This window comes from Eurytemora carolleeae, unplaced genomic scaffold (assembly GCF_000591075.1).
Source record: "Eurytemora carolleeae unplaced genomic scaffold, Eaff_2.0 scaffold929, whole genome shotgun sequence".
NCBI lineage: Eukaryota > Metazoa > Arthropoda > Copepoda > Calanoida > Temoridae > Eurytemora > Eurytemora carolleeae.
The window spans coordinates 108174-125008 of NW_019396818.1; the positions used below are offsets into that span (position 1 = coordinate 108174).

Sequence of the window (16835 nt, forward strand, 5' to 3'; positions counted from 1 at the left end):
GGTTGGTAGGTTGGTAGGTTGGTAGGTTGGTTGGTTGGTAGGTTGGTAGGTTGGTAGGTTGGTTGGTTGGTAGGTTTGTAGTGGCTGGTAGGTTGGTAGGTTGGTAGATTGGTTGGTTAGTAGGTTGGTAGGTTGGTAGGTTGGTAGGTTGGTAGGTTGGTAGGTTGGTAGGTTGGTAGGTAGGTTGGTAGGTTGGTAGGTAGGTTGGTAGGTTGGTAGGTAGGTTGGTAGGTTGGTAGGTTGGTTGGTAGGTTGGTAGGTTGGTTGGTTGGTTGATTGATTGGTTGGTTGGTTGGTTGGTTGGTAGGTTGGTTGGTTGGTTGGTTGGTTGGTTGGTAGGTAGGTTGGTAGGTTGGTAGGTAGGTTGGTAGGTTGGTAGGTTGGTTGGTAGGTTGGTAGGTTGGTTGGTTGGTTGATTGGTTGATGTATTTTCAAGAAATTCCATTTAAATATAATTCACACTAATAGATACATCATTTAAAACATAAATTAGAGTAACAGTGAATAAGATGTTCGGTGTTTTTCTTTCTGAAAAAGATAAATATTTTCTCTTCTTTCTGTGAAAATTCGCAATTCATAAAAAATCAAGGGTCTTGTGTACGTACTGTATAAATACAAATAACTGTTGTCAGAGAATCAGATTTAGGTTAAGCGTTCAGAAAAATGTAATTTTGGCAAATGTTTTAATGCAAATAAGACTAAGTTTCAAAATAAAATAAAAAATTTTGGATAAAAGTTATAAACCTCTCTCCACACTTTTCATATCCACAGTTTGCATATTCTGTAGGACTTCCAGAACATTTCCCCCTATAATCAAAATAAATTTAAAAAGGATTTTTTAAAACTTTTTTTGTAATTTTTACCTTGTTCCATCGCACTCTCTAAATCTCCTTTTGACCCCTTCACTGAAAATTATTTTTTTTGTTATAAAATTTTGAGAAATTTTCCAGAGAAAATATGAACAACAAGGATAGGAGAAAAATCAGGGAAAGGTTTCCAATGCAATTCAGTGGCGCAAGCTGAAGCTCTTTTAATTGTATTATGATTACCTACAGCTGGTAGAACAGCTGGAATATTCTGACCATGAAGTCCATTGTCTAGATTTAGACAGAACCAGGTTACTTGAGGACGTCTCTTAATAAAGATTAGATTATAAATAAAACTTAATTTCAATTACAGATTCAGGTACATTACTTAAAACTATTACATCTATTTGATTTACTTGTAGGAGGTGGAGTTGATCTAGTAGTAGAAGGTGGAGTTAATCTGTTAGTAGGAGGTGGAGTTGGTCTAGTAGTAGGAGCTGAAGTTGGTCTAGGTGTATCAGCCGGAGTTGGTCTTGGAGTTGTACACTTTGAAGAGCTACACCTGAAGAAAAAAATACATGCAACAAGTAAACACATTTTGGAAAATGATACCTCTTGATAATAATCCTTTTTAACAAGACGTTTATCTTGTAATTCTCAATTTATAAATATTAAAAAATAATTTGAATTATTATAAATAAATAGAAAAAGGATGAAGAATATTACTTGGTGATTTGAGTATCCTCTCCAGAACAGGTATTTACACCAGAACGTAAACTTAATACAAAATTCAAATTAAAAACTAAGAAATTATGATATTATTTTATGAGTTTTAAAGAAAATAGTAAAGCATTTCTTTTACAAAATTCATTCTAGGAAACATGAAAGCATCATAAAAGAATGTCTGAGTTAAAATGTGTTTTAATCAAGCATTTAAAGCATATTCTCATTCACTATGATTCATACTGATTTAAAATTAGAAAGATATTATTGTTTCTCTTAACTGTCTCCTTTTTCTGTGAAAATCATCAATTTTTTATGAAGAGACCAATGCTTACATACAGTGAAACCCTTAATAACGAATTCATCGGAAGAACTTATCAAATGTCGTCTTGAAAATTTTTCAATGAGTTTTGTACTATATTACTTATATTTCAGTATTTGTGAAGATAAATAAATAGTCATGAATATGCGGGAACAGTTTTGAATAGTTGCATATAATCATTTAATTAAAAAACTAAATATCTGCAACATTCCATTATCAGAAAGTGTAGAATACGACATTTGATGAATTCTTTCGATGTATTCTTTATTAAGGGTTTCACTGTATGTAAGCATTGGTCTCTTCATAAAAAATTAGTACTATGTACTCTATAAATGCAGAAAACAAAGAATTCGAGATTTTTGTTTTGAATACATCTAAAACTCAAGTTGGAAGTTATTAAAAATCCAAAATAGTTGAAAATCTAGAAATCTTTATCCCTGTTTAATTAACATAAAAGGATTTATTTCGAATTTTTCTTGCGTAAAATGTATAGTACCTATTACCTAAATTCTAGGGATGCATTAGGTGTTTCACAAATTCTAGATCTAGTTCTGGAACCTGATATAGTTTATGCAAAATATTATTAAATATAAATGAATGTGGAGACCAAACTTAACGGAGTCTTTGCACCACACAAACTCTGATTTTTAAATTCCTTTATCTTTGCAATCCAATGTGATAAACCTTTGTTATTTCAAACCATAAATTCTGTCAGATCAAGTATTCGAAGTTTAACATATGTTAGGATTACACCATCAGGTTGCAAAGATGTAGGGATTAGAAAATTTTAGTTTGTGGCATAAACTCAAATCATTTAGAAACTGAATAATACATTAATAAATATACTATATTTCTATATTTCTATATACCTCCCAATACGAGAGAAATCTAAATATCTTTTTTAATTATTTGTCAAATATAAAAAATCTCAGTTAGCTCAGTAATCTAGTAGCAATCTAGTAGCAATCTAGTAGCAATCTAGTAGTAATCTAGTAGCTATCTAGTAGCAATCTAGTATCAATCTAGTAGGAATCTAGTAGCAATCTAGTATCAATCTAGTATCAATCTAGTAGCAATCTAGTAGCAATCTAGTAGCAATCTAGTAGCAATCTAGTATCAATCTAGTAGGAATCTAGTAGCAATCTAGTATCAATCTAGTATCAATCAATCTAGTAGCAATCTAGTAGCAATCTAGTAGCAATCTAGTATCAATCTAGTAGCAATCTAGTAGCAATCTAGTAGCTATCTAGTAGCAATCTAGTATCAATCTAGTAGCTATCTAGTAGCAAAAAAGACAACTTTCCCCTCCTTCATTTTTAATAAATCAATGCACAAATCAACTTTTTTGTTTTTTAGTTTATTGAAAAAAATTATTGTGATTCCACTGTTCATAATATTGTTGGAAAAAATCTAATATAATATAATATTGATTAAATCTCAAAATATTAATGGAAAGATACTTTTAGAAATAATGGATAGGGTACATATTTATGTAATAGAACCATTCTTCAAGTTTACAGTGAACAGAATTGTTATTGTTATACCTCGCCATTTTTTACCTCCTCTTTAAGAAATTTTATTTGATATTTTGTAATGATATTTTTATTGTATTTTCTTCTTTACCTGGGCAAGGTAAACTGCAGGGTCCCCAGCTGGACCAGCTGGACCAAACTTAAAGTAAGAAATTGAGTTTTTGCAGTGAAACACAGTGAAAGTTTAAGTCTTTACGTGGGCTCAGTGGTAATATTTAACCAGCTTGTGCGGTTATTCTTTAAATTATATTACAATACAAGTTAGGTGACAGAAAATAGTATTTTTAAACAAAAGAACTATTGGAAGTATTTCTATACGTGGAGTTCTTAGATTTATTGTTGACTAATAAAACAAAATCTTTTCATCTTTTCTGTGATTTAGGAAAAATATCAACAGGGTTACCCATAAAGGATGAGACTATAAGGACTACTGTAGAGAATTCATACTGTCTGTTTCCTTATATTTGTGATTACGAGCAACTGTAAACTTGTGTCTCTCTTTGCTTAATCATTAAATAAGCCATATTCTCTTCAAGGTAGAAAACTTGAATTAACCTTGGAACTGTCAGATTTATAAAGTTTCAGGTCGTCTTTGCAGTCTCATCCTTAGTGGGTAACCCTGTAACTTACCTGGACAATTTTTGAGAATACATGTTTTTGTAATTGAATCAGTTCCTTGGCAAGTTTGTCCAATTGGGCATTTTCTCACACGAACCTAAATTCTAATTTTAAATGACCTTTTAATTAAAGATTGCCATAAATGATTCCCAAAAGTAATGTTTGAATAATCATTTGAGGAACTAAGGTAAAAATCTCAATAACATTATAGATATTTTACTGTAAACTACGGCTAATTTCAAGTACCGGGCCGACTTTTATCCAGATAGAGCAAGCTGTACAGTACACTACATATACAGAATATACAAGGTAAATCGCGCGGGAGATTCGTGTGAATTAGATGTATACAGACATTATACATTAGACGCCAAATTAATACTCCCCTTTAAGTGAGATTAGTCTTCATAAAAAGTTTTCATAACCAAAAAATTTTGAATTCATAAATCTTATGTTATAGATTTGAAAATTGTAAAACTTAACCCATGAATGGGCATTATAAAGGGTGTACATAAAAAAGGTTCCCACTAGAACTCTCGATATTGGCAATACAATCTTGTGAATTCATATTTATCTTATAATGGTTATAATAAAACTAGTCCATGCAAAAAATATCGGATTTGAAAATTATTTAGTAGTTGTTTTTGGACGTCTGCTACCCGGTGTCGGAAATCGTAGCCGCCAGCTAGCTAGACAGAACCTCATAGACTCTTATCAACCTTGTAAATACGACAAAGGTTCTTATTTTCGTTGTGAACATTAATAGCTTTTAGTTTCGTATTTTTGATAAGCATTTTTGCCATGCTTCCTTTAAATTTCTTTATCACTTAATTTGAACACCTGAACATGAGCGGAAATCTTTCTGGATTTGTTAGGATTTTTCCTTGGATTGGATCTGAATTATCTGAAAAAAGGCTTCCTTCCACAAACTTTTCAATTCTTAGACAAATCTAAAGATGTAAATAGCCCCATGACTTCAAATTTATTCTTTTCTTCTGAACAAAGTCACCTCTTGAACTTTTTAAGCCACTTTTTAATACAGGATTCATCTTTTATCAATGCAAACTTCTTTCTTATGATTTAGAAAATTGTCAGCTTAATATTAATAGATTTAAGTAAATTAGAAATTAAATTAAAGAAGTGGCCGTTAGATTACATTTAAAACCTTTCACGGAAATGTAGCATTTTCGTGACGTTACAACAATAAACCTAGCCCGTGAGAGCTTATAAGCAGTCTGTGTATATCTAGTCTTTGATCTATTTCATAAGCTTACCTTGTTACCGCTTCCACAAGATGTACTGCATGTACTCCAGGAACCCCATTCAGTCCATCCACCATTATCAGGTTGCTGAATAACAGTATTTTCCAGAATCCAGGTCAGATGATCTTTAAAGGGACTGTTAGTGTAATTTCAAACCATTCATGCAAAGATGTCAATGCCTGAGTGACAACTGTACTCTAAAACCTATATTTGAATAATAATATGGAATCATTGTCGTTTAGTATGTTTAGTTTTGATAATTCCTACAGTTTACCCTAGACATTTTAAGTTATCGAAAGAGTTAAGAAATGTTGTCTTGACAAATTTTCAATGGGTTTTATATTGCTATACGCAAATTTTAGAAATAGCAAAAAAAAATAGCCATGAATATGCGGGAACAGTTTTAATGAGCTCCATATAATCAATTAATTAAAAAACTAAATATCTGCAGCATTCCAATATCAGAAAGTGAAAAATACGACATTTTATAAATTCTTCCGATTTCTCTTTACAGTTGAACTTAACTGTCTATTTTTGTCTATTTTTGGATAGAAACCCCTTTTTTAAATAATCAGTTTTCAAAACTATAAACATTGATATCTAATTCATACTTGATTAGACAAAGCTCTTAAGGGCACCATTGTGAGTTGGGCCTTGCCACCTTTGTATGAAGGGTCACTTGAAATTTCGCTTACAGTCCCTTTAAAGTTTGTATAAACTCCAGGCCTTCCTCTTGCTAGTCAGACAGATAATTTAAATGAAAGTTGATAGGATAAGGTGATTATTAACATTTTACTGAGCAAGTTTTATTGTAAACATAAAATTTAGATAAACAACACCCGGAATGTATTTGGATGGCAAAACTGTTTGTTAATCTACATCATGTATGAGTTGATTTATTACACTGGGTTAAGTTTTAATCTGACATCTATATGATATTAGGTTTCTCAAACAACTATAGCAATATAGCAAGTTTTGGTGAGTTGCCTTTTTCAATCACTTTTAGATTTTCGCGCATTTGGTGCATCTTTAAAAGTAATAAATGATAACATTTTGTTTCAAATATTTCGATTTTGACGATCCACATACCCTGGGGTCATGTGAGCTACCATAACAAATTTAGGGACGTTCGTTTATGCCGATTTATCTATTAATAAATACATAAAAACAGACAGAAAGGCAAAACATACTTATAGATATTGTAAATTAATCTGTAAAACATAAAAAAAATTTTGAATGAATTATCTTTAACCTAATCCGCAATCACTTTCTCCAAAACTTACCAGACCAACAACAATGAAACTCTTACAAATTATATTAATCGATACATAAAGTTATCATGTAAATGTAAAGTAGTAACATCTCTGTTTGTTTGTTTGTTTGTTTGGATGTCCAATCATAACTCATGAATCCCTGGACCGATTTGCCTCAAATTTTGATTGGGGAACTCGGGAGAACCACCGGAACGTTCTAGGTTTGGTTTAAAAAAACTCTAAGTTGAGTGGGTTGACTTTTAGTTAAGGAATGAGATTTGTTAATTCTTAATTTATTTAATAATTAAAAAATTTAAGAGAAAAAAAGATTAATATTTTCCTGATCATATCTTTGATACATTAGTCCTCCTCCTGAATCTCCATTACATGAATCTGATACACGACTAAATATATTATTTTATGATTTAAAGGGACTGTGAGCTTAATTTAAAGGGATTGTAAGCTTAATTTCAAGTGACCCTCCATACAAAGATGACCGATTTGACACAGTTATCTGATTAACAATGTGGAAGATATTGTTGTTTTTCGGACACAAATAGTGTTTATTTCTGTAGATTTCTTCATTGCTTCTTATAAGCAAGGCATGTGCAAGTCAATTTTACAGAGAAACCGCAAATGAAAGTAAACAATTTTAAGAAACTAAATACTATATGGTCAGACTAAGCTTTTAAAATTTTTAAATTTTTTTTTTAATTTTTAAAATTTTGTAAAAATCACGCATACAGTCCCTTAAATATATATTGTAGAGCGTCATTGTCCTTATTTTATACCTGCTCTCTGATTTAGAAGAGTTTCCTATTGCACAGAACTGATTTCCTTTGATTTCCCAGGCTACTCTACAAATACATGGGATTCTCTCCCAGAATAGAGCTAAAATGTCGTCGTATTTATCAATACAATGAAGACGACTTTTGATTTCAATTTTTGATTTATACCAAGCTTTCCAAAAACGTGTTTATCTTGTAACCTTGTTATTTAAAAAATGCTTGAAAGAATCAAAACTTAAATAGAAAAGTTTACTTTATTGTATTGATATAAACGCTGACCACTGCGCGCAATGTTAAGATACATTGACTGGAAGTAGGTCTAAATATAGATTTAGTCTGGTATATGTAAAATTAAGCATTAAGACGTCATGTCTGAGTTGTATAAAAGCCCAGCTTTAAGTCTAAGTTGAGGGGCATTTGTTGGTTTAAAAAGTCAAAAAATTTGAACATCCTTAGATTAATACTTTTTTAATATGTACANTATACATTAGATTTTCTTCAAGACTTTTCTATACGAAAAAAAAAATATCCTTCTCAGTTTTAAAAAATACAGGAATATTTATATAATTCCAGAATTGGAAGACGACAGTTAAACAATCTTATATGTTTATGCTGTTAATACAAAGCAAAAAGTTTGAAAACCAACTTACTAAATACAACGGGATCATGTTTCCCGACAGACAGAAACAATAAGAATAACTTGAATTTTAAAAACTTTCAAGTTTTTCCTTACACATTTTTAACATGGAATTTTTGCAATGTTTTTGGAAAGTAAACGTATTGTCATATGAACTTAGTGCCTTAGAACTGAACTATTCCTTTCTTATATAAGAATTTTAATCACCGTAATTCATAGTTTATGTAGTATATCGTGTACTGCATGTAGTATATCGTGTACGGCTTGTAGTATATCGTGTACTCCATGTAGTATATCGTGTACTGCATGTAGTATATCGTGTACTCCATGTAGTATATCGTGTACTGCATGTAGTATATCGTGTACTCCATGTAGTATATACTGCAGAATATAAACTTCTTTTTGAAAAAATAGCCATTCCACAAGTTCAACTGCCTTTTTGAATAAAAATACACACGAGGAAGGATGCTTCATTTTGTGCCCTTTTGTAGTCCAAAAACCTGAAAAGCCTTGGGAAAAAACGAAACAAGTTATTTCTCATCTCTATACAGTATACACAGTTATCATCTTGAGTCCTACTGTCGTCTTCCTATTCCGCATATTTATGTAATGTATATGAACGTGTTTACCTGCAAACCTGTTCATCTTGAAGTTGAACCTGACTGTATTGAAGAATATCTGGGTGATCTCTTACATCTGGATCATTTACTCCGAACCCATATATACTCAGTACTTTTACATCACCCTGCAGAGAAATAAATGCTTCAGCAAGCCCAGCTTTTCACCTCCTCATTTGAAAATCAATATATCTACAGTCTACACCAGCTTTTTTGGATAAGCAGAATTTTTAAAAGTTTAAACCCATTGAACTCTTACATGATAAATAAAAAAGGAGACCCCCCCCCTTCCCCACATGATGCCCCCCCCCCGTTAACCGTCTGAGCTAGCTGGAAAGAACTTCAGGGAAATTTTTAGAGACATGCCCGATTTGATTGAAACCTTAATATGATTAACTGCTGTTGTAGTCTCACCCTATACTGCTTCAAAGTATGATAATTTCCTCTATTATTTTTCATAAAGAAACCGCAATTGAAAATAATAATTTTTTATAGAGAAATCATTGATACCTAATTTATTTCTAAAGGTTACCGTTATTAATGGTAAACGTGCCACTCCAAATATTGAGGGTTCCTTGAAAATTCGTTTACGGTCCTTTTAAGAGTAGCTGATCATCTATTCACCTTGTTAATAAGAATATAGTCGTCCAAGGATGGTAAACAAGCCGGCCATATTGTATCTTTAATAATGACCGGCACAGCTAGCTCAAGCACAGCCAGGTCAGCTCCAGCTGTTATGTTGTTTTGTACAGTAAACCTAGAATAATTGGAATATTGTTTAGTAAACCTAGAATAATTGGTTTATTGTTCAGTAAACCTAGAAAAATTGGTTTATTGTTCAGTAAACCTAGAATAATTGGTTGTTTATTGTTCAGTAAACCTAGACTAATTGATTTATTGTTCAGTAAACCTAGAAAAATTGGTTTATTGTTCAGTAAACCTAGAATAATTGGTTTATTGTTCAGTAAACCTAGAATAATTGGTTTATTGTTCATTAAACCTAGAATAATTGGTATACTGTTTAGTAAACCTAGAACAAATAGCTTGTTATATTGTACTAAAATCCTTGAAAAGCTGTCATATTGGTTAGTAAACCTGAAACTGCTGTTATATTGTTCATTAAATTTTACATTGTTAAGTAAGGCTAGAAATGCAGTTTGTTCAGTAAACCTGGAACAGCTGTTATATTAATTTAGTAAACTTAGAAAACAATTGTTTGAATGGTTAGTAAACCTTTAACAGCTGTTATATAGTTCAGGAGACCTAGACAATAATTGTTTGAATGATTAGTAAACCTATTATAACAGCTGTTATGTAGTTCAGTAAACCTAGACATTAATTGTTTGAATGATTAGTAAACCTTAAACAGCTGTTATATGGTTCAGTAAACCTAGAAAATAATTGTTGAATGATTAGTAAACCTATAACAGCTATTATATAGTTCAGTAAACCTAGAAAATAATTGATTGAATGATTAGTAAACCTGTAACAGCTATTGTATAATTTAGTAAACTTAGAAAATAATTGTTTGAATGATTAGTAAACCTATAACAGCTGATCGTGTTGGAGAGAACATTTTTTTAAATCATAACTTTCCTTGTCTATGCACATTGCTCAAAGTCTACGAAAAATATTGAAAACTTTTACTTATTCAAAGACATTTCAAAATGCATGGTTTGGATTTTTGCAAATTTTTTAATGATCATTTAAAAATTCACAATTCGAGCATACATGATACATATTCACTAATGACAAAAACATGACTATACAATACATATAACATCACGTTGTGGCAGTGCCCCAGTATGGCACGGGATGATTGAGCAAGGTGCTCAACGAACATGTATATATATAATGTATACACTTTTAGAGTTTCACTAAAGATTTCCCTATTCTTGCTCTTTTCCAATAAATCATGGTGATCGGCAATATTGATAATATATTTGCTGCATTTATTTATATTTTACGAGAAAAGAAAAGAGGTATGAGATGCCGAGATCTATTATGAGCTTAAAGGAATTAAGTTTTTGCCACAAACTCTGATTTTAGAATCCATATATCTTTGCAACCCAGTGTCGGAGACCTTAGATATTTCAAACTATGCGTTCTGATAGATCAAATAATCTGGGTTTAAAAGATCAAGTGTTTACATAATCAGGTTGAAAAGATATCGGGATTAGAAAATTGTTAGTTAATAGTGTACAGTGAATATTATACTAGAGCATATGACCGATCACCAGAATCTAACTGTAGGGATGACAGAAAATCAAATATCGAAATCTATAATTGCATTCAAGATTGTAAAATTGAAATCCCTAAAGCATTCAAAATCATAGCAGCCGGGCCCTTTTGCTACTTAACTAAATAGGAAAAATTCTTATTCGTCCATCATGACGGATGCGAAATTTTGTTGTTCGGTTTCATTGGTGGGACGGATCTTAAGGTTCCTGGTTTCGTCTCCATAGTGGGATGCATATAAAGGTTCCTTGTTTAGTTTCCTTAGTGGGACAGATATTAAAGTTCTTGGCTCGGTTTCCTTGTTGGGACGGATATTAAGGTTCCTGGTTTAATTTCCTTGGTGAGACGGATATGAAGGTTCCTGGTTTAATTTCCTTGACGGAATGGATGGAATTAGAAAAAAGCAAATTTGCTGGTCATCCTCTTATACCCTGAGGAGAGGGGGGTGGGGCCGGGGGGAGGTATCAATACTAACATTAGAAAGTGAATTTCAACATATATATATCTATACACGCTAAATATCATTAGAAAAATATTATGACACACACTGAAGTGCCGGTGGGGGAGAGGGGTGTATTGGGGGATTTTATTTATGAAATATCTGTAATTTTCAGATTTGAAATAAATTGGTTGGTGATGGCGTTATTAAATAAAATGACCGGCAAGTGGAGTTTCTCTTTAAAGGGAGTGTTCGCGAAAAATGAAAGGGAGTATAGGCTTACAGTGAAAAATAAGCGCTTTTGATCGCTACTAGCCTACTAATCTTACTTCTATCTGTTTCGTCTATGATGAGAAAATTTTTAAAAACAACTCATGCTAAAGAAAGTAGCGTCCATACAAATTTAGAAAGTTGAAACATTCAAATCTTTTACGATCCGAGTTGAATGTGTATTGAATTTGTATGGACGCTATGTTCTTCAGCATGAGTCGTTTTTAACAATTTTCTCCTTATAGACGCGACGCAACAGATAGAAGTACGATTTGTAGCGATCAAAAGCGTTTATTTTTCACCTCAAGCCTATAACCCCTTTAATTTTTCGCGAACACTACCCTTCAAGGGACTTTAAGGTTAAGTCATAACATATCATAATTAAAAAGCTGGCAACGCCGGATTTACAACAACAGTACATATTAAAAGCTTTGTCTGATCAAGTATGAATTAGATATGAATGTTTAGAGTATAGAAAATTGTTTTATTTTTTACAATTGTGGTATCTATATAACGAAGACTTGCGCATTACTACTGCAGGAAAAAATATAGGAATTATCAGAATTTGACACTTTTAAAACAACAAAATCTTGCACAATATTGAAGATAAAGGTTTTTAAGGTATCGGTATTTTTGCAAGGAGGGTCCCATGGAATTAAGCTTTATACAGTCCCTACAAGACTAAAAGATGTAAAATTGCTGGGGTAGGTCATTTCATGAGATAGAAAAGAAGATTTATAATTTCCCTTTTTTATTGACAATTTATTATTCTTTTACTCAGACATTTTTTATTAATTGTTTAAAGAGAGTGACCAACAATGTATGAACTGAGAAAGCAGTTTTGCAAAGAAATTATTTGAGTTCTATCAGATGTTTTTACGGTGCATATTGCTCAGCAAGAGTGATAAATTAATTTTTAAATCCTCCTTCATCGTCCACTCTGGAGAGATGATTTTGAGAATCGGTTTTTTTTTATTATTCAATAATAACGACGAAAAATGTAACATAAATCTTAGAGTAAACTAATCTCAATTTCTCTATAGAAATTTGTCAATAAATAAATGTTATATAAAACAATTATTTCCTTTTCCATCATTATATTGAATTTCTTTTTTTGCTTAACAAATTTGTTCGCAGATTTCTTCAAATTTTTCAAATATCGTCTTTTCAATAAAAATTTCAGGAAATGTTTGTGAACAATGAGACATTTCAGAGACTGAATAAGATTAGTTATTTTCTAAGATAAGAGTTAATTTTTATCTTATCAATTTGTTTCTAAACAACTTATTAGTTTACTATCGATTGTTTGTTACATTTTTGTGGTCATCATTGAATAATTAAAAAAAAACACCAATTCTCAAAATCATTCCTCCAAAATAGACAGTCTATGAGGATCTTAAAGGGTGAATTTGTACATTTGCTGAACAAATATGCATCGTAAAAACGTCTGATAGTTCTCAAATTCTCAGTTCAACTACTTTACATTCCCGGTCACTCCCTTTAAATGCCACAGTGATCCAAAGGTTGCAAGCTATTATGCAAAAACCGAAATTTAGCTAAAAACAAATATGCTACTGTCTTACATGTTTAGGGCTACCAAAAAAAGTGATTTAGTGTGTTAAAACCCAAGACTATGTCGATGCGATACTTTAAAACCAAACCAGTCGAGTCTTGAAATAGATTTATTCCAACTTCACAGAGGAAAACCTCTCAACTATTAGCTCATCAATAATATGGAAAATAACTTCTCCTGCATTCATTCCAAGACCCTGTGTTTAAAGCATAGATATACATGACTGTAACCTCCGGTATGGTGAAGACGACATAAGCTATCTATATTCTTGTATATCTATGGTTTAAAGTTAACTGCATTTTTCTGATGAAATGTAATTTTGGAGAAAGTAAATGAAATAAAATGATATAAAAAGATGCAATACTCAGTTAAGTTTGTCAAAAATTTCATTGTAAAACAGTTTAAGAATTCAAAACACAAAATATTAATCTTAAGTATAATTTAAAAAATGGTTTGAGTTGTGCTTTTTTGCGTGACGTGGCTGGATTTTTTTAAATCACACTTTAAAAGGCCCTAAATATACCATTTAAAAAAGTAGTTTTGCCCGGAAGAGTCAAATGTGGTAGTACGGAAGGAAAAATAGTGGTGGCTCAAGGCTGCCGGAAGAGAAAAAAGCTAATATGTGGCACGGAAGGGGAAATAGTGGTGGCTCAAGGCCGCCTGCCTTCCCCCGCTCACACAGCTAGCCGTTTCATTTTCTCTTCAATTTAATTTGAGCTTTTGTCATTTTACTTGTCAACGGGGTTATACAAATTTGAGGGGGGGGGGGGGAAACCTTAGTGTTTCTGCTTGTAAAAAATACAAAAATAAATTGAAAGAATACAACTATTCTTTTATATGTTAATATGTTGACTGTAAGCGTAATTTAAAATGACTCTCCATGCAAAGATGGTAATGCCTGATTCACCACGGTAACCTTGAAAGCTTTGTCTGATTAATTAAGTAAGAATTATATATCCATGTTTTTTGGTTCTATTTTGGTTTATTTCCATTTGCGATTTCTCTGTAAAAGTGACTTGAAAAGCGCGCGAAGGTTTCTTCCACATTTTCAATTAGCTTAAGGTTTCAAGGGTACCGTTGTAAATAAGACATTGCCATCTTTGCATGGAGGGTCACTTATAATTACGCTTACAGTCCCTTTAATTCAACTTCTTTGATATATTTCATTCCTTAACATAAACGCAGTTCTCGCTTTATATATTATATAAATATATACTTAACCTACATTTCCTATACGAGGAGGATCCTTGTGTGATGTGTCAACAAACATTAGTATTTTAAAAGTATTTTTAAGTGGTATAACGAAACTATAATTTGACAGCGAGAAGTTCAAAGAAAATGGATAAAATTAGGGGGGGTTGGAGTAGGAAATAAAGGAGGGAGAGGGGACTAGTGAGAAGAGGGAAGGGGGAAGGGAGGAAGGGTGGTAAAGAAGGTAGGGAACACGGGGTGGGGAGTGGGATGGGAAGGGGGGGAAGAAAGGTAGGTTGTATTTGTAAAGGAGGGCTAAAAGAAAGGAATAGAGATTGAAAAAGGAAGAGAAGAAGGAAGGAAGATAATAAGTGAAAGGGAATATGAAGAAAGGGAAAGGGTTATATAGGAAGAAAGATAACAAGTGAAAGGGAATAGGAAGAAAGGGAAAGGGTTATATAGGAAGAAAGATAACAAGAGAAAGGGTTATATAGGAAGAAAGATAACAAGTGAAAGGGAATATGAAGAAAGGGATAGGTTTATATAGGAAGGAACATAACAAGTGAAAGGGAATAGTAAGAAAGGGAAAGGGTTATACAGGAAGGAAGATAAAAAGTGAAAGGGAATAGTAAGAAAGGGAAAGGGTTATATAGGAAGGAAGATAACAAGTGAAAAGGAATATGAAGACAGGGATAGGTTTATATAGGAAGGAAGATAACAAGTAAAAGTGAAAAGGAAGAAAGGGAAAGGGTTATATAGGAAGGAAGATAACAAGTGAAAGGGAATAGGGAGAAAAAGAAAGGGTTATATATATTTTAAGGAAGATAACAAGTGAAAGGGAATAAGAAGAAAGGAAATGGGTTATATAGGAAGGAAGTCAAGAAGGTAGAAATAAAGGTAAAGGATGGGGGAAGAAATGTACAATAGAAGGTAATGGGGGTATAAAGAATGGGGTACGAAGGAAAGGGAAATGAGAGTTGTGGGGGGGGGGGGTAGGAGCACTATATAGAGTTTAGAGTATATGTATGAGGAAAAAGTTGCTTGGTCACGCTAAACTAAATATTGTAACTTGAGTTGACATCAGCCTACCACACAGTGAAGACGTACCAACAAATATTGACGCATCATGGACGCAACCGCATACCTTTGCTTAAACTCTTCCTGCATACGCAATTATTTGCAATTTGGACTAATATTTTAAGACAATGACTTCCAAGTTCATTTTAATTTTACAGATTTAAGACACAGTTTGTAATTAAAAAATTGATTTGCGGTCATTTTTTCTTATTCTTTTTCTAAGCTTTTTTGTGGCTTGAAAACAGCCTGCTTAATGCACTTAATAAAAGTACAACCTTCAGATAAAAAAATATTATTCTTGTTCTAAATGGGGGGAGGGAGGGGGGTGAGGAGGGTGAAAGAGACCGCCTAAAAATTGTCTTTATCTTTCAGACCTATAATTAACAAAATAATTGTTTTAAGAATGTTATTTTTGTTAACTTTAATTTATCTCGATTATTGTAATATTTGGTGAGAAAAACAGAAAAAAAGTTTTTTTAATTCTTTCCTTAAAATCATAAAGAGATTATTAATTAAATGCGTTTTTGAGGCTTTTTGCTTCCTTTTAATGATCATTTTGACTTTTTATAGTTTTTTATAGTTTTTTTATTCTTCCTGATCTTAGAGACTTAATTCAGCTCTTATTTGTATCAATATGAGGAAGATATCATCGATCCTTTACAGCCTTAAATATTCTCTTAATTTCCTTAATTGTCTCTATTGGATAAATCCTTAAGTTTCTTTGCACAGAGAACCTCAATCAACAGTTATCAACTTTTAGAAAGAAACTCAAAGATAACTTTTTGCTCCAACATTTAAGGGTTTTAAAGAACCGTTGTGAATCAGGCATGCATGGTATGGTGGTATCAACTTTCTTTCTAAGTTCTTTAGAAAAAAAAGAAAAAGAAGAAGGGGAAAAAATGTATTTATTTTGATTCTATATTTTATTAATTTAAATCACCGAAAACTCGACAAAAAAAACCTGTGAAAAAGGGTCTCCTAAGATACAAAGCAAAGGATGAGATTGTAAAGACGACCTGAAACTCTTATAATATGACGATTTGATTTGGCAAAGAAAGAAACAAGTTTACATAGAATCGTGATTATTAGAAAACAGATAAATATAAATAAGTTCCGTAAAGTCGTCTCTGAAGCTTTATCCTTTATACATCCTTTAAATTATCAAGGGTTTGGGGTTAGGGAGATGTAACATTTTTCAATTATGTTACATCTGTTTTTACGTGTTATAATTTTGTAACATACAAACACACACCCCCTCCCCTCTTTCCTAGGATGAGTCCACTGCAGATGTTCATATAAACGACAGAAAAATTGATTATGTTCTAAAATTACGTAAGCTGCACACCGCCTAGTGTTCCAAGTGAAACGATTAATTATAAAATTTTGAAACATTGATGGCGAAACATGTCTTGTATTTTACTGATTTGAAATTATTATTTGCTAAAAATAGCTGAAACTAGGTTAGGTTAGGATCTGAATTATCTGGAATTAT

At 32.1% G+C, this 16835-nt stretch overlaps 1 protein-coding gene across 1 annotated transcript in view; it reads right to left on the reverse strand.

The window, feature by feature from the left end:
* LOC111709016 (uncharacterized) overlaps positions 1–11451 on the reverse strand; it is a gene marked incomplete in the record, with an annotated part of 23777 nt that extends 12326 nt beyond the window's left edge. The window contains 16 exon segments of the mRNA XM_023482581.1: positions 745–807; positions 864–905; positions 1050–1134; positions 1223–1368; positions 1533–1583; positions 2355–2409; positions 3475–3522; positions 4014–4098; positions 5273–5385; positions 5961–5996; positions 6513–6564; positions 6854–6917; positions 7305–7370; positions 8568–8683; positions 9180–9312; positions 10101–11451. Coding sequence (XP_023338349.1) covers positions 745–807; positions 864–905; positions 1050–1134; positions 1223–1368; positions 1533–1583; positions 2355–2409; positions 3475–3522; positions 4014–4098; positions 5273–5385; positions 5961–5996; positions 6513–6564; positions 6854–6874 — 797 coding nt within the window.
* Between the last annotated feature and the right edge of the window lie 5384 nt (positions 11452–16835).